Raw genomic sequence first — 18,202 nt, forward strand, 5'->3', positions numbered from 1 at the left:
GTAATAAATTTTTCTCACCAAAAAAAAAAAATGTTAAAGGCAAAAACTTGTGTCACACACATTACGGGAAAGTGACTAAAACATAGAATGTCTTCTGATAACCTCAGAATGTGTCATTAATTGGCATAATAAAATAGTGAATTAAGGGAAAAAAAAAAGAAATTGACTTGATGGCAGTGGGCTGACAGATATCTAAAAGAACTTGGTGATACAGTAGTTAAGCATTGGGCTGCTAGCCAAAACCTCAGTGATTCAAACATACCAGCTTTTACATGGGCGAAGGACGGAGCAATCTGCTTCCATAAAGATTACAAGCAACTGAACCTCTAGACATGATTACTTAGCTGAAATTCTACTTTGTGTGGATGGACTATAAATAATTTAACTAATTGCTCATTGATGAAACAGCTCTGGAGTGCTGTGGGGTAAATGTTGGGCTGGTAAGCAGAAATGTCAGTTGTTTGAAACCACTCCTCAGGATTAAGTCTATTCCCAGAAAGATTTATAGCCTCGGAAGCCCTGAGTGGCATCCTGTAGGGTCATGCTCAGTTGGAGATGACTCAATAACAGTAGGTTGTTGACAAAAATGAAGATTATCTGAATGATTTCTTTGTTACAGTCAATGCTGGCTGACACATTTTTTACTCTTACATATTTCTTTCAGAGAGATGTATAACAGGACAATTAAAAGATAAAGGACATGTATACTTTACATTTTTCTATGTTCTTATCTCCTAAGAATCCCTTGGTGTTTGCAGTATCCTCAGTAGAATATGACAGTGTGTGTCTTCCCAAATAATATCCACCCAGCATTAACAGTGTACTTGTTACCAGTCCAGGACAAATCCTGATCTGTCAGGATATTGGAGTCACCTCTGCCTTTGCCTGTTCTGTGAGCCCTGTGAGTCTCATGTAAGAAGCAGTTAAAGCTTTGCTTGCTGTGTTTAGTGTGCAGTATGTGGCAGCCATGGCAGCAGCTGCTAGTGGAATGGCCATGTGCTTATGATTATGTCCTGTCAAGTTGGAACTTATAGCTGACCCTCCAACAGGCTTTCAGAGGCAGTAAATGTCTGCAACTCAGCTGCTGGGTTTGAGCCGTGTGCCTTTGTGTTCCCAACAGAACTCCTTCCCACTAAGTCACCGGAGCTCCCTTCCCCATGTGAATGGAAAATGGCCATGGGCATGTTAAAGGAAGTGCCTCAGTCATTTACAAGATCTCAGTGGCAGTGGGGATTCTTGCTGGCATTTCAAAGATTTCACAAGCTTTTCTAGACTTAGGAGTGCAAGTAAATTTGTTTCAAAATGAAAATTCTTATTTAAATTGCTGAGTTGAAATTCTACATCTTGTTTCTAAATGAACATGCAGCATGTGCGCATTGTGCAAGCATTTTTCCTATCTGTGAAGGGTTTGAAAAGAAGTGCTGCTAGCAACAAATGCTGGCGAGGATGTGGAGAAACTGTTGGTGGGAGTATAAAATGGTGCAACTGTTGTGGAAAGCAGTGTGGCGCTTTCTAAAAAAATTGCACAGAGATACCATTTGACTCAGCAATCCCATTACTGGTAATATACCCCAGAGAGACCATAACTGCCATCCAAATAGATATACGCACACCCATGTTTATCACAGCTTTGTTTACAATAGCAAAGAGTTGGAAGCAACCTAAGTGCCCACCAACAAATGAATGGATAGAGAAGCTGTGGTATATTCACACAATGGAATACTATACTGCATTGGAAAAACAAGGAACTCATGCAATATTATTAAAAATGGGTGACCCTGGAGGACATTATGCTGAGTGAAATATCTCAGTCACAAAGGGACAAATACTGCACAATGCCACTGTTGTAGAATGGGTCTGACATCAGGGTTCGGGTAAGACTGAGAAAAAAACTGAATAAATTATGTATACTGTATTGAAACAGATGAGGGAAAGAACAAATTAAAGGCGATATGTGATTGAGTATTATGGTTAGCACATGAGTCCACAAGTAAGGTTGCATAGAGAAGTCTACTAGGTGTGTGTGGCGGGGGGAGGGATGGGGGAATTGTATACCGATGAAGGAGTTTTTTTTTCTCTTTTTCTTTTCAAAGAGAGGAGCGAACTGGTGGGGAGGAGTGGGCAGGGAGAAAAGTGCAGCAATGAATGAATGGAAATACAAAATCTCCGTAACTGTTTATTAAAATTAGTAAAAGAAAAAGAAGGTCAGATGGAAATGAAAAAGAATTATATTTAAAAAAGAAGTGTTATGAGGGGAGAAAGTAGTTGTATGAGCATGCAGACTGTTAGAGTATAGCTTTATTTGTAAAGTAGATACCTAGTATTCCATTTCTGAAAAGTCAACAGTTGAAAACCTTACATGGCTGTGCCGATGCATGTAAGAATGAAATTGTGTTTGTCTTGAGAAAAAAAAAAAAAAAGAAGTGCTGCTAACATTCACCAAAAACACTATGTATATTTTTAAAGGATATATATTCTTTATTTTATATTGGTTTGCATCACAGAAAAATGTGGCTAACTCTAAGAAGAAAGGGAATCCCAGAACACTTGATGGTGTTTATGCAATACCTGTGCTTGTACCACGATGTAGTTATCAGAACAGAGCAAGGAAAGTCTTCATGGTTCAAAATCAGGAAAGGTGTATACCAGGGATATGTCCTATCTCTATACCTTTTCAATCTATATGCGGAACATTTCATCCGGGAAGCTGGGCTCTTTGAGGAAGAATGTGGCGTCAGGATTGAAGAAAGACTATTAACAACCTGTATTATGCAGATGATACAACATTGCTTGCTGAAACTGAGGAGGACCTGAAACACTTGCTGCACAAGGTCAAGGACTGCAGTCTTAAATATGGATTGAAACTCAACAACAAGAAAACAAAGATTCTCTCCACTGGGCCAATTGGCAGCAGCATGATGACAGATGGTGAAGAAATTTGAGATTGTTAACAACTTCAGCTTACTTGGCTCCACAAGCAGTACTCATGGTACCAGCAGCCAGGAAATCAAAAGATGAATTGCATTGGGAAAGTCTGCTGTCAGGGATCTCTCCAAAGTACTGAAGAGTGACAATGCCAGTCTAGAGACCAGGGTGCATCTGATCCAGGCTATGGTCTTTGCAATTACTTGTTATGCATTAGAGAGCTGGACAGTTACTAGGAAGGATAGAAGAAAAATTGATGCCTTTGAGCTGGGGTGCTGGAGAAGAGTATTGAATATACCATAGACAGCTACCAGAACAGACAGGTTTGACCAGGGCGTTAAAACAGTCTGCTCCTTGGAGGCAAAGATTGTGAAACTTCCATAATTTGGACACATTGTAAGGAGAGACCAGTCCTTGGAGAGGGACATCATGCTTGGAAGGATGGAGGGACAGTGCAAGAGAGGAAGACCCTGGATGAAATGAATTGATTCAGTGACTGAGGTAACGGGGGTAGGTGTGTCAGAGACAATAAGATTGGCATAGGATAGAGCAGGGGTTCAAAGCTGTTGTACATAATATCTTTATGAGTCTCAAACAACTCACCAGCACATAAGAACACAACAACAACATACAAAATTTGTATGCATTGTGTTTTGTTCATATGTATTGTGATTTACACATTCTTTCATTCACGTCATATGATCATTTTCATATACTGTGTTTTATAAAACCAATCACCATTGATCTGTTCCTACTATCCCTGTCCCTTTAGGTCCCCACTTGATCTTTCCTAATTCCTTCACCCCCTCCCTCCACCACCCACACTCTGCGACCCGGTGATTGCTCCATTTTCCTCCCCATCCCTTTCCCTCTTTGTACTTTTGTCCAAATGCTACTGGTTATCCATCTATATTTACAATAATGGTATTATGCAGTATTTGTCCTTATGAGATGAAGTTAGTTCACTCAGCATAATGTTCTCTAGCCTCTTCCAAGTTATACAGTATTTTCAAAAATCACTGTTCCAGAGTGCTGCATATTATTCCATCATGTGAATACACCACAATTTCTTAATCTATTCATTTGTTGATGAGCATTTGAGTTTTCACTTTCTTGCTATTGTGAATAACACTGCTGTGAATCTGTTTGTGTCTCAGTTCAATTTTCCTCAGTGTATATTCCTAGGAGCAGAATAGCTGGATCATGTAGAATTTTTGTGTTCAGCTTTTTAAGGAAATGGCAAATTGCCTTTCAGAGTGATTTTACCATTTACAATCCCACCAACAGTATATGAGAGCTCCAGTCTCTCCACATCACATCTCCTACATTTATTGCTTGCTGTCCTGTTAAACATTGCTGTTGCTACTGGGATGTGATGGTATCTCACTGTGGTTTTAATTTGCATTTCTTTTATAGCCGGTGATTTTCAACATTTTTTCATGTGTCTGTTGACCATCTAAATGTATTCCTTTGTGAAAAAGCTTTCCATTTCTTTTGCCCATTTTGTAATTGGGTACTCAGACTTTTTCTTGTAGAGGCCTAGTAGTATTATGTAAACTTTAATTATGAGACCCTTGTCTGAAATTTCATATATACATATATAAATGCGAGATATTTTTTCACCTGTCAGTAGGTTTTCATTCCCCACCCCCCCATTTCCCCAAACTTTATTAAAGAAAAAAAAAAGTAATGATGGTAGATCTCTAGAACATGGCCATTTTCTGGGATGTCTCCCTCGAAAATGTGACATTTGATTTCCAAACACATGCCAGAAGTGTACATAGTCCCCAAGTGTACTAAGTAGATCAACAGCTGATATCCTAAAACGTTCATCTTCCGACTTTGCCCAGTCTGTGGTCTGTCTTTGGATCTGCAATAATTGACTGAACAGCTACTATGGCTTCATTAATTTTTGTCTGTAGCTTCCTGAGCTCTTCTATATGCAGCAGTCGCAGAATCTGGGCAGCTTCATTAAGAACTGCATCTCCTGTGTCAAAACCAAGATTATGCTTGTCTAAAGCAACAGGCAAGCCCTCTTTTGTTTGATTTGCTTTAGCAACTGCATCCTGCGTCAGGCGCTCTTGAACCAAAATACAAACTGCCTTTAGCATTACCAAATAATCATCATGACGCTGAATCTGAAGAAGGTTAGGCAAAGCCATTACACCAGCTTTAAAATCAGGATTATTTACATCTAAATTGATCAGTGGTTCTGCATTATTAGTTGCATTATCAGCATTTTTTGCATTATCGGGCACTGAATCCTTGTATTTTTCAGCATTGTCTCCATATTCAAGTCTAACTGCTAACCCAAGAAGCCAATCGATTGCTTTTTGTCGGTCCTGAATCTTGAAAGGACAGTTAACATCTTTGAGATACTTGGGCCATTCACTGCTATGGATGTTTCTTAAATTCCCTCTGTCTTCAATCTTGTAGTGTCTGATTTTCTGGTCTTCAAGCCAAACTATAAAATTTCTAAACTCTGTTTCATCTTTGCAGTTGGAGCCTGCAGGGTTGTGGTAGTCAAGAGCTGTCAACTTGTGTCGGAACATGGTCCCGGCTTCTCGCTCTGGTCCCCTGGCCTCTGCCGGGAGAATAGGTTTTCTTTTTACCCTGTTGGGAAAAGTTTTTGATGCATACAGGGACTAAATCTTTAGAAGGTCCTAGTCATCAGATTTAGCCTCTCCTGGTCACATATTTCTGTCTGTATTTGCCAGTCTATTTATAACATATGTTAGGCTTTCTAAATTTGGTCCCATTTTGTCTCTTATGATCTTTATGGTTTGGGGCTTTACCTCTAGGCCTCTGATCCACCTTGAGTTGATTTTTGTGTATGGTGTGAGAAATAGATCCTGTTTCAGCTTTCTGTAGGTATAAGACCAGTTTTGCCAGCACCATTTGTTAGAGAGGTTGTCATTTCCCCATTTGACAGATTTTGTTTCCTTTTCAAATACCAGTTGACCATCTGTAAATGGCTTAATTTCTAGGTTCTCAATTCTGTTCCATTGGTCTATGTGCCTGTCATTGTACTAGCACCATGCTGTTTTAGTTATTACATCTGTGTAGTAGGTTTTGAGATCAGGGAATTCTATGCCTCCAACTTCATTCTTGTTTTTCAGAAGTGCTTTGCTTACTTTAGATCTCTTTCCTTTCCAATTAAACCTGCCAATTGCCTTTTATATCTCTTTGAAAAATGGATTTGGTATCTGTATTGGGATTGCATTAAACATTCATTTGGTAGGATTCTTTTTGGCATGAGTGTTACTTTAACCATATTACATTTTCCTATCAGGAAAGAGAACATTTTTTTTTTATTTAAATCTCTTATTGTTTCTCACAATTGTGTTTTGTGGCTTTCTTTATATAAGTCTTTTTTGTCTCTGCTGTTTGTTGTTATGTGCCGTTGAGTCACCTGAAACTCATAAAGACCCTATTTATGTACAACAACCATAAACCTTGCTCCGTCCTGTGCCAGTCTCACTGCCTTCGACACACCTACCCCCATTACTCCAGTCACTGGATCAATCCATCTCATCTAGGATCTTCCTCTCCTGAGCTGTCCCTCTTCTTTCCCAAGCATGATGTCCCTTTCCAAGGACTCCTTGCAACATGTCCAAAGTATGTCAGACAAAGCTTCAGAATCCTTGCCTCCAAGGAGCAGCCCGGTTTAACCTCTCCAGGAAGAATCTGTTCGTTTTCTTAGCAGTCCATGGTACCCTCAATAATCTTCTCCGGCACCACAGCTCAAAGGCATCAATTCTCCTTCTATCCTCCCTAGTCATTGTAAGGCTCTCTGATACATAGCAAGTGATTGCAAAGACCATGGCCTATATCAGGTGCACCTATATCAGGAGCACTCTGGTGTCTCCAAAGTGACACCATTGCTCTTCAGTACTCTGGAGAAGTCTCTTAACAGCAGATTTTCCCATCGCAATATGTCTTTTAATTTCCTGGTGGCTGGTACCAAGAATGTTGACTGTGGAGCCAAGCAAACTAAAGCTGTTAATTATCTCAATCCCTTCACCATCCATCCTGATGCTGCCAGTTGGCCCAGTGGTGAGAATCTTTGTCTTCTTGATATTGAGCCTCAATCCATTTTGAAGGCTACAATCCTTGACATTCTGCAGTAAGTACTTCAAGTCCTCAGTTTGAGCAAAGAGAGGTCTGGTGGCCTAGCGACAAGAAACTGCACTGCATTTCCAAAGGCATGCAGTTCAAGGTCACCAGGTGCTCTGTGGGAGAAGAATGGGCAATCTCCTCCCATGCAATTAGCTGCCTCTGAAAACCCACTGGAGGGTCAACTGTGGGTGGGTTCTGAATCAATGGTACACAACAACAACCAATATTTGTCTCTAGTTAGTTTTATTCCTATGTACCTCAATTTGTGGCTACCTATTGTAAATGGTGTTACTTTCTTAGTTTCCTTATGTGTTTTCTATGTAGAGGAATCTCACTGATTTTTGTATGTTGATCTTGTACATCCTACCCTTTGCTAAATTAGTCTGTTAGGTCTAACAGGGTTTTTGTTTGTTTAACAGTGCTGCTGACTTTAGTTTTCTTAGAAGCAGTATGTATTAAATTCTTATTTGATGATGGAGATGGCATAGCTGTACAGTGATGTGAAGGCCTGCCCACCTTGTCAACATGTGTTCATGTCAGACAATGGAAGCTGACCCTGACCCTCCTCTCTTTCCCACCTCATGCTCCATCCATCATGGTGAGCTGAATGCTGTCGTTCTCAAGTATCTGTGTGGTCATCTCTTTCTCTGTACTTCTCTGATGACCTTAATCCAGACTTCCCTGGTTCATCTCCAGGACTGCTGCCCTCACCTCCCAGCCTCAGTCCCTTCTTTCTTATCCCTGAACATGAAAAAATGTTGAAAATCACCGGCTATAAAAGAAATGCAAATTAAAACCACAGTGAGATACCATCACATCCCAGTAGCAACAGCAATGTTTAACAGGACAGCAAGCAATAAATGTAGGAGATGTGATGTGGAGAGACTGGAACTCTCATATACTGTTGGTGGGATTGTAAATGGTAAAATCACTCTGAAAGGCAGTTTGCCATTTCCTTAAAAAGCTGAACACAAAAATTCTACATGATCCAGCTATTCTGCTCCTAGGAATATACACTGAGGAAAATTGAACTGAGACACAAACAGATTCACATTTTTTTTGTACAGTTCTTTTTTTTCTCTGTACTTCTCTGAACCCGACTGCAGTGGTGATGGGCACACCAGCTTATACATCTGCTGTTCATAAGGTTGCTACGAGTCTTAGCTGACTCAACAAGAGGTTGCTAGGGAGCTGAAAGTACATATTATTAAGAAAAGCACTGGAAATTATGTGCTGATTTTATATAAGCACTGGTTACTTTTTTGTTACTCTTATCGGTAACTAACTAAAAAATACCCTAGCTATTTACAAAATGTGGCTTTAAATGCGAAGTATTTATAGATGAAGTAAATATGTGGGGCCTACATGCTTAGCATCTGTTCTTCATCCAGCAGCTGAAATGATCCTGATGAAATGCATATAAGATCATGTCAGTTCTCTGCTCAGAATTCAGTGTTTCTCAGCCCACTCAGAGGAAAAGGTCAAGGCTTGTCCTGCCTACTCTCTCTGCCTGGCTCTTTTGGTTCCCCTCAATTTTGTCTGGGAACGTTCTTCACTCCAAGTCCTCCCTCAGAGGGCATTTCTTAAGGAGCTGCCTCTGACGTTGTCACTAAAACCACAATCAGCTTTCCTGCCCTCCCATGACCACTGACCCTTCTCTGTATTCTTTATTACTTGTCACCTTCTGATATAACTCACAGCTTGCTTATTTATTAAGGATATTCACGAGTGTCCTTTTCACAAAACTGTGAGCTATAAAACGATAACCATCTTTGTTTTATTCATGGATATATCTCAAGTGCCTTCCTTGACAAAGTGTGGGGCACAGAGTCAATAAATATATGTTAGGTCTCCCTAATGTATAGTTAAAAGTGTGACTATTAGTCCAAAGGTTTATGGTTCAAGACTACCCAGAGGTGCCTTGGATGACAAGTCTGGTGATCTGCTCCTTCTATGCATGTGAGGTCATCATGAGTTTGAATGAACTTGACAGCAACCAACAACAAAAACAGCAGATACTTATTGCATGAGTGAATATAGACTCAATAAGGGGTTCCAAGTTTGTAGGCTACTTAATTTATGCAGAATATCCTCCATTTGTTGCCTCTTTTGGTAGAAAGATTGAAAAGATGGACAACCAAGCAAAAATAAAAGGTCACAATTGTTTATGTAGTTAATGTGCAAGATTGCTTAATGAAGAACTTGAAGGGTCTTAGAATGCTCTCTGTCAGCAGTTCCGATGGCCTTTGCTTGGAGAGAACATCCTGTTACCGAATGTTCCCTAAAAATGTCTTTCTGACCTTGTGTTGTAGCATCTCCTTTTTTAAACCCTCAGAGGCAGGAGAAGCAGAGGTCATAGCTGAATGTGGGGAAAGGAGAACATCTTACTGGAAAAAAGACTGTTCACAAGGAAAGGGTACTGCACGGGCAGACCATTGAACCTCCAGTGGAGGGACATTCAGGACAGAGTGGTTGGGAGGTGAGGAGACTGTGGGGGAGGATGATTTTCTCCCTGGAAAGCCAGAGGCTCGACTATATAGCTTCTCAGATCTATTCCAGTCTGGTGGTTGCTGTTCGTCCACAGGACAGGGAAGTGAGAGAGTGAGCTGTGTTTTTGGTTTTTTTTTGTTGTTTTTTTTTAGGGTATCCAATTTATTCCACTCAACCCAGGCTTATAAATTAGTCTCTAACTGGGAATAAGCTGGTGCCATGATATAAGCTGTTAACATTTCCCACTTTAACTTAATAAACTAAGCAAATGGCTCATCTGGTTTTAGAGAAAGTTAACTTTGCTTTGAACAAATTGAAAAAGACTGTAGTCATTTCCTCGTTAACTCTGCTGGCATTTCTTTGGCCTGTGGGCATTAGTTGTTTGAGGCCTCAGGGAGAATCGCTGCTATGAGCAGTTGGGCTGCTTCCAGGCACCTCTGGTTGGTGTGAGCACCTTGTGCATTTATTCCACATTGTTTTCTGATTCTCTAGACAACTTGAAAAGAATCTGAAGGAGGAAAACCTACATCCTCCTTCACCTAAAGTAATGAACCTAGATAACCAGTTTCATTTTCAGCATTGTCAAGCATTACAGAGTTGAGGAAGAGTGAACACAGATTATCTTACTTAAATCAAGCTGAGTGACTGGATGGTGGATCACTGTGGAAGAAAGCCTCCTGTTTTATAGCCAGGCTTACACTTTCCCTTGTGACCAGTTTGGGATTTGATTTGTTGTTTGTCCTGGCCTGTTTTCTAAGGGTTTGACAAGAGTAGCTGAGGTCAAATGACTGGTTGTAACCTGTGAACATCCACTATGACCTATTAGAGGTGACAGTCCTGTTGCAACTCCCTCTGGCTTCTCACCGAGCCAAAGTTGATCTTTTTGGATGGAAGTCAGCCTTTGTATGTCCATGGAGTCTGGCGAGGTGAATATCTCCTTTAGAAGCTTATGATTTGGAACATTCAAAGTGATGCTGCAGAGTAAAAACCAGTGTCAGAGGCCTGTGGTGGGTGGGGTGTGAATGGACTGTGGGCCTCTCTGGTCAAGAACAGCAGTACTCTGGATGTTATAAGAACTGAGGTGTAATAAAACATTTGACAGTTTGGCCTATGTGTATACATGCAGTAACATGAGCGGTGCTTTCCGTTCTGTGCAAGCATACCCACTGCTTCTTACAGTGTTCTCTTTTCTTAACAGAAATGTAATGTCTGAATAGCAAGAATTTCTCCCTCTAACCCACCCTGGTAATTACTGACCTGGGCTCTCTGTACATTTGCCTGTTACATACTGCATTTCATACAAACGAGATCACACGAGCTTTGCCCTTTTGTGTCTGCCTTCTTTAATGCATATCCCAGCATGTGGCGGAGCTTCATTTCCCTACTGCCTGAGCAGTAGTGTACTGTGTGGATGAACCACATTTTGTTTCTTTCTTCTCTGTTGAAAGACAGTGGGGGTTTTCCCACCCTTTGGCTACTGTGATTATTGCTGCAGTGGACACTGCTGTTTATCTGTCTCTGGGTATCCCTGGGATCATGTGGTGGTTTTTTTTTTGAGGCTCTTTCCCAAAATCAATGTTTCAAAGAACCCAAAGAACAGCCTTGCTAGTGTTTCTTCTGACTTCCTGCTTCCCTGTCTTCTCTCCTTCACTTTACAAAATAAAAAAAGACACCTTTCAGCTACTTGGAGTCACTGTAGAGAAGAAGTTGTCAAATGCATTGGTTCTCAAGATACTCTGAGGAGGCCCTGGTCTCTGTACAGCACCTGTCATACTGCCACTCAGCCTGTCATGGCCTTTCTCAGCTGACGCCTGCTGGGTTTCCCTTGGCAGCTTTGATTCCTGTAATTTTCCAGAAGATTCTATTATTTAGTTAAAAACAAGTTTTGAGTTACCAGGTAGCAGGAAGAACATCTCACACATGGTTTGTCTGTCTTTACTTCATGATGAAACTGCTTTGTGCCAGATTGTTCTCTAGCAGCATAGTCCCTAGCAAGTTGCACCGGTAACTTATAGGCTCTGGTAGTTCAGATCCACTGGCAGCTTCTCTGGAGAGAAGTAGAGCCCCTACCCTCTCTTAAGATTTACCACCTCAGAAACCAGATGGAGGATCGCTATGAGTTAGAACCAGCAGGGTGGCAGGGAGCTTTATTCTTATGTGGACCAAAGATATAGAACTTAGAGATTCATCTGTATTCTCTCTTTTTTTTTTTAAAGATCAAAGTTTATTTACTACCTGCATACAAAAACATATTGCACATCAAACAACAAAAATTAAAAAAAAAAGAGAGAAGAGAAAAAGAAAGAAGGAGGAGGGAGGATACTCTAGCAAGGACTAACATGTAATTTATACAGAATAAACCTTCTGGAAATTGATCTTTTCAGTAGTTCAGGTTATGTCTGAATGGACATGACTAATTCAGCTTAGTGTTTCAAACTAAAGCTATGTTTGATTTTTTAAATACTGTATACTTTAATAAATAAACCAAACAAAGCCTCATTGTAGAACAGTCACTGCCAATATCACCCAGTATCCCTGCAGATGAGTTTTAACAAATGTATTCCAGTGGTCTGCAGATTTTCCTCTACATACAGCATTTTTAAAAAACACATGAAAACGGATAAGTTTCCAGACTAAACTAATGGAGAAAGTACAATTCAGTGCAAAATATTTTAGACTGCATTTCATTCTAGTTTTCCTCAGGTGAAGAAGTGGTTGCATATTATTAAAAATGTAACAAAAGCAGCTAATGCTTTCATAAAGAATATTACTAGGGATCACACCCCACCCACCTCCCCCCATTTCTGCCATATTTTGAAAACAAAATAACATTTCCTATAGCCAGCAACTCTTTTTAATGTTACATATACTATTCTCAAGGCACATCTGATGATATATTTTATAACACAGTAGGTGTCAGAAGTATGTTTAACATATGATTTCCTCAGGATCCCTCCCCTTTCTGAATTCCAAATGGAGGAACTGAAGGTACAGATGTAAAGACTGGCGATCCATATTCTATCTTTGGTAAGCTTGTACAAGCACTATTGTAAAATGTAATGTGTAAGAACTGTAAACTAGGAACTTCGTCAGTTTATGAAACACCATTCAGGACTGCTGCTTCTTGACTATTTTCTTCTTTTAAGGTATTACTCTTTTCTTCTCCTTGAGTATCATCGCCAGAAGCGCTAGTTGGGCCATTTATTGCCTTTTTTGAGGGACCATGTTCTTCAATCACATCTTTTGCCTAGCCCATTTTCATTAACTGAAGCTGTGTCAGATTCAGTCATTCCATCCATCAGAACAGCATCTTCATCAGTCCTTCGTCTACGAGACCGCCTACGACGGTTAGTACTGTGGTGAGATTCGCTGGCATCAGTGTCTGCAGTCTGATCTGATTCTGTATTATCAAGTAAGCTGTATGGATTGCTGTCTGGATCTTTGAGCACAGAACTGATGGAAGATTTGCCACCACGTGGTCCACCACAACCTTGACCCCATGAAACACTTCTGCCTCTTCCTCCTGGACGTCTCCTGCTGTCACGTTGATGTCGACTCTCTCGAATATCTTCTCCTGCCAGTGACCAATCACTCAGTTCATCTTCACGTTCCGATTCTGTTTCAGAGGGGTTAGACAGCTCAGAGTTTGTACCATAACCGGAGGTGTAACTGGGGCCCCGACGACCTCTGCCTCTTCCACTATAAGACCTAGAACCTTGTACAGAAGAGACGATACTTTCATCAGTGACATATCCTTTTTCTTTTTCAGGCCCTCTGGTGGAAGAAGGTCTGAAACCCATACCAATCTGTCGTAGCTGTTCGTCAATCTGCAGGCGTTCCATTCTTAGCTGTTCTTAGCAATATGATATTCCAAAAGCACTTGCACATTTCCAATGCTTTCTTTAGTGCCAACAAATACAAAAGGAACCATCCCATCTTCTCTAGGTAGTTTATTTTCATTATCTCCTTCAATTCTCACTTGAACCACACCAGATTTGTCCACTATTTTCTGAATAACTGCCATTTTTTTCCAATTACTTTTCCAACAAGATTCCTAGGAACCTGAATAAAGTCTTCCACAAATTCCAGGAAACCTCTAGCCTTTTTTACAGCATCAGCACTCTCTCCATAGATTCTAAATGTTCCAGTATCTTCCTCTAGCTCGATAGCCATAACTCCAGAAACCTTCCTAGCTTGCTGTATGTTACTACCATATGTTCCTATTGCCACACCCATTAAATTTTCTCTCACAACAAATTCCTCATGAAAAGCTGCTGCAAGTTGTTTTTGTACATTCTAAATGTTTCGTGGCCTCTTCATTTCTGGACATAAGCATCAATTTTGTACGAATACTTCGCAAATGCATGTCACTTAAAATATTTACTCTCTTCACAGTGGCTTCACTGGCAGACAGTATCATGAGCTGAGTGGTTTCTGGATGGTAAAATATTCAGCATGCTCCTACTGCTTTCTTAAAATCTTTATGTGCATTTTCATTAGCACACGCTTCTCTCAAATCCTCAGGCACATCCACGTGCATTTAAAGAAGGTATTTTTTTGACAGTTTTATTTTGATTGACAGGTCGAAGTCGTTCAAATGTGACTATTTCATTGTAAGTGGCATCACAAGCAGTATATTCAATGACATAAAATTCTCCTTTCATCATTCTAACTTTAGCCAACTACCAACCACATGGTTCTTGGTCATTTGCTCTTGAATAAACCTCTACTTCATCCGCTTCACTTATCTCTTTTTTTATAGCAGGTGGTGGTGGTAATCTAACTTCATGAAATGGAACCTGGCATTCTGGCTGCCAATTATTTTCAAAAATGACTGTGAGGGAATCGTCATGAACATCTTTGATAAATCCCTTGTAGAAAGCCCCGTTGGAGCCGCGAACCTCCACCGTCAGCTCCTCATCTGTATTCTTAAGTGAATTCTTATCATAGTAAGACCTTTGTATTTACAGAAAAGTTGCGAAGATAGTACAGTAAGTTCCTGTATAACCCATACTAGATCTTCCCTGTTATTAATATATTATTATGGTGTATATGCCACAATATGTACCACATGATGTAAAACTGGATCCCACTGTAAAATAGTCTAACCAGTCTGGAAAGCAGTTGGATGTTTCCTCAAAAACACTGAGCATAGAAGTTTCATATGACCCAGATCTTCCACTGCTAGGAACATTGTTGTTGTTGTTATGTGCCATCGAATCACTTGCGACCCTATGTACAACAACCCTAAACTCTGCTCTGTCCTGTGCCAATCGCACTGTCTCTGACACTCCCATCCCGATTACCCCAGTCACTGAATCAATCCACCTAATAGAGGGCCTTCCCCTTCTGCGCTGTCCCTCCGCCTTCCCAAGCATGATAGTCCTCTCCAAGGACCGGTCTCTCCTTACAACATGTCCAAAGTGTGTCAGATGAAGCCTCAGAATCCTTGCCTCTAAGGAGTAGCCTGGTTTAACCCTCTTCAGGATGAATCTGTTTGTTTTCTTAACAGTCCATGGTACCCTCAATACTCTTCTCCAACACCGCAGCTCAAAGGCATCAATTCTCCCTAGTCATTGCCCAACTCTCTGATGCATGGCAAGTGACTGCAAAGACCATGGTCTGTATCAGACACACCGTAGTCTCCAGAGAGACACCATTGCTCTTCAGTACTTTGGAAAGGTCCCTACCAGCAGACTTTCCTATGGCAATATGTCTTTTAATTTCCTGGCTACTGGTGCTTAGAGTGTTAACTGTGGAGCCAAGCAAACTAAAGCTGTGAACAATCTCAGTCTCTTCACCATCCATCTTGATGCTTCCAATTGATCCAGTGGTGAGAATCTTTGTCTTCTTAATATTGAGCCTCAATCCATATTGAAGGCTGCAGTCCTTGATCCTCTGCAGCAAGCGCCTCAAGTCCTCCTCAGTTTCAGCAAGCAGGGTTGTGTAATCTGCATAACACAGATTATTGAGAGATCTTCCACCAATCCTGATGCCACATTTCTCTTCAGAGCCCAGCCTTCCTGATAATCTGTTCTTCATACAGGTTGAAAAGGTATGGAGATAGGACACATCCCTGGCATACGCTCTTCCCAATTTTGAACCATGCAGTGTTTTCTTGCTCTGTCTGACCACTACCTCTTGGTCCAAGTATAGGTTTCACATTAGCAAGATCAAGTGATCTGGGATTCCCATTCTTCTCAGAGTCAGCCACAGTTTGTTATGGTCCACACAGTCAAATGCCTTTGCATAGTCAATGAAACACAGACATTCTTCTGGTATTCCCTGCTTTCAGCTAAGCTCCATCTAACATTAGCTATAATGTCCCTAGTACCACGACCCCTTCTAAACCCAGCCTGGACTTCTGGTGGTTCTCTGCTAATGTGCTGTTCCAGTTTTTTTTGGATAATCCTCAGTAGAATCTTGCTTGCATGTGAAGTCAATGATATTGTTTGATAATTTCCACAGTCTGTTGGGTCACCCTTCTTTGGAATGGAGACAAATATAGATCTCTTCCAGTCAGTTGGCCAAGTGGTTGTTCTCCAGATTTCTTGGTACAAGTTGGTGAGCTAGGAGCATACTCAAAGGAAATTAAAACTAAGGCACAAACAGAACATGGAGACAGCCTGAACGTCCAACCACAATTGAATGGATTGAGAAATTGTGGTACATTGACATGATGGCTTGCCAACCTTTCCCACACAGAGTCCCTGGTGGATTTGAACTGCATAACTTTAGGTTGGCAGTGCAATTCCTTTAACTAGACCATAAGAACTCCCTTTCTTGATATTGTTGCTGTATGCCTTCGAGTTGGACCCAACTGATAGCTGACTGTCTGGTAGGTTTTCAGAGGCAATTAAGTGCACTGGAGGAGATTGCCCATCTTTTTCCTGTGGAGCAGTTGATGGATTTGAACCATGTGCCTTCAGGATTGCAGAGCAGCTTCTTGATATTAGGACCAGTAATTGTTTTAGCTGTTGCAGTCATTTAAAAATTTCAGTGAGTTGTCTCATTACCAGTAGCCTCATTGCCAGAGAAAAACAAGGGACTTGATTGAAAAATCAATGTCTTTTGGACCCATCCATGGTTGCCTTAGGGAGCTCTGGTGGCCTACTTAGTAAGAAGCTGTGCTACAATTCCAGAGGCATGCTGTTTAAATCCACCAGCTGGTCTGCGCAGGAGGATGAGCAATATCCCCATGTGATTTACTGCTTCTGAAAACTCGCTGGAAGGTCACCTCTGCGTCAGTTCCAACTTTGTGATAGGCAACAACAACATGGTTGCCTTGTTCTGGAACTCACCGTTTAACTTTAGCCTTGGCTGTATCTTGTCATTATATGTGCACATAAAATTTTTATTTTTGGATTGAAGCAATAAACCAAAAAAATACAATGAGCTGCAGTGAGAGAAGCACGGGGTTCTTGTGGCAATGGCTTCCTGGTGACTAATGTCACACTTTCTCCTCCTCAGGTCTGACCTACACGACAGTCTTCAGCTGTGAGGCTCACAATGACAGGGGACTGACGGTGACCAAGGGAGTACAGATCAACATCAAAGGTAGGCGGCAGAGCCACAGGACAGGGGCACTGGAGGGTCCTGGGCAGAGTGAGTGCAAAATAGCCAATGAAACTCAAAATGCTAAAAATGGCCAGACTAGTGAAGGATTTTGTTAGCAACCTCTGGTAGTCATAGCCTAGTTCTAAGAAGCTACACTGCAATCCCAAAGGCACCAGTTCGAATCTACTAGCTGCCCTGTGGGAGAAGAAAGGGAAGTCTCCTCCTGTGTGATTTACATCTCTGAAAACCCTCTGGAGGGTCAGCTGTGATTCGGTTCTGAATCATCGGGATACAGTAGTGTCTGACAGGTGCTGGTAGGACCCCAAAGACTGGGGCCCTTAGTCCCCTTTGAGCCTGAACCAAAACTTACCCCTATGGCCCAATTTTCAGCTGAACTATAGAACAATCATAGTGGCAAATGGCAGCATTTTCTCCAACTTAGATAATGTTCCGAGGGCAGGAAGGGTGAGGACAGAGGATGAAAGGAGGCAGAATCCCAGAAATCATAGGAACTGCATACTGATGTGGGGAAAATATTTGGCAATGACATGTCTAATAAGGGACTTATATCTAGAATTTATAGAGTACTCGAGCACAACAAGATAAAGGTAAACAACCCAATTGCAGAATGGGCTCAGGATATGGACACTTCACCAAAGAAGACATTCAGATGGCAAGCAAACACATGAAAAAAATGTTCACAATCCCTAGCTCTAAGAGAGATGCAAATCAGAGCAGCTATGAGACATCATCTCACCCTAGTCAAAATAGCAAAATTCAACAGAGCAGCAAACAAAAAGAGCTGGCAATATTGTGGAGAAACTGGAACCTTTATTCACTGTTGGTGCGAGTGTAAAATGGTGCAACCACTCTGGAAGGCAGTATGGCGCTTTCTCAAAAAGTCGGAAATAGAAATACCATTTGACACAGCAATTCCACTACTGACAATATGTTGTTGTTGTTATGTGCCGTCAAGTCGCCTGCGACTCATAGCGACCCTATGTACAACAGCCCCAAACTCCGCTCTCTCCTGTGCCAATCGCACTGTCTCTGACACTCCCATCCCAATTATCCCAGTCACTGAATCAATCCACCTCATGGAGGGCCTTCC

The 18,202-nt window shown here is 41.2% G+C and overlaps 1 protein-coding gene and 2 pseudogenes across 1 annotated transcript in view; 1 reads left to right on the forward strand and 2 right to left on the reverse strand.

Annotated features, from left to right (window-relative positions):
* The window catches only part of MERTK (c-mer proto-oncogene tyrosine kinase), a 226,471-nt gene that overhangs the window by 21,785 nt on the left and 186,484 nt on the right, over positions 1–18,202 (forward strand). Inside the window, exon 4 of the mRNA XM_006898936.1 lies at positions 17,005–17,091. Within this exon, the coding sequence (XP_006898998.1) occupies positions 17,005–17,091 (87 nt within the window). The remainder of the gene's footprint in view (positions 1–17,004; positions 17,092–18,202) is intronic.
* On the reverse strand, positions 4,755–5,477 carry LOC102871715 (annotated as a pseudogene).
* Positions 12,765–14,444, reverse strand: LOC102871314 (annotated as a pseudogene).

The sequence above is a fragment of the Elephantulus edwardii genome, unplaced genomic scaffold (assembly GCF_000299155.1).
Source record: "Elephantulus edwardii isolate Elephantulus edwardi_28Jun2011 unplaced genomic scaffold, EleEdw1.0 scaffold00241, whole genome shotgun sequence".
Taxonomy (NCBI): domain Eukaryota; kingdom Metazoa; phylum Chordata; class Mammalia; order Macroscelidea; family Macroscelididae; genus Elephantulus; species Elephantulus edwardii.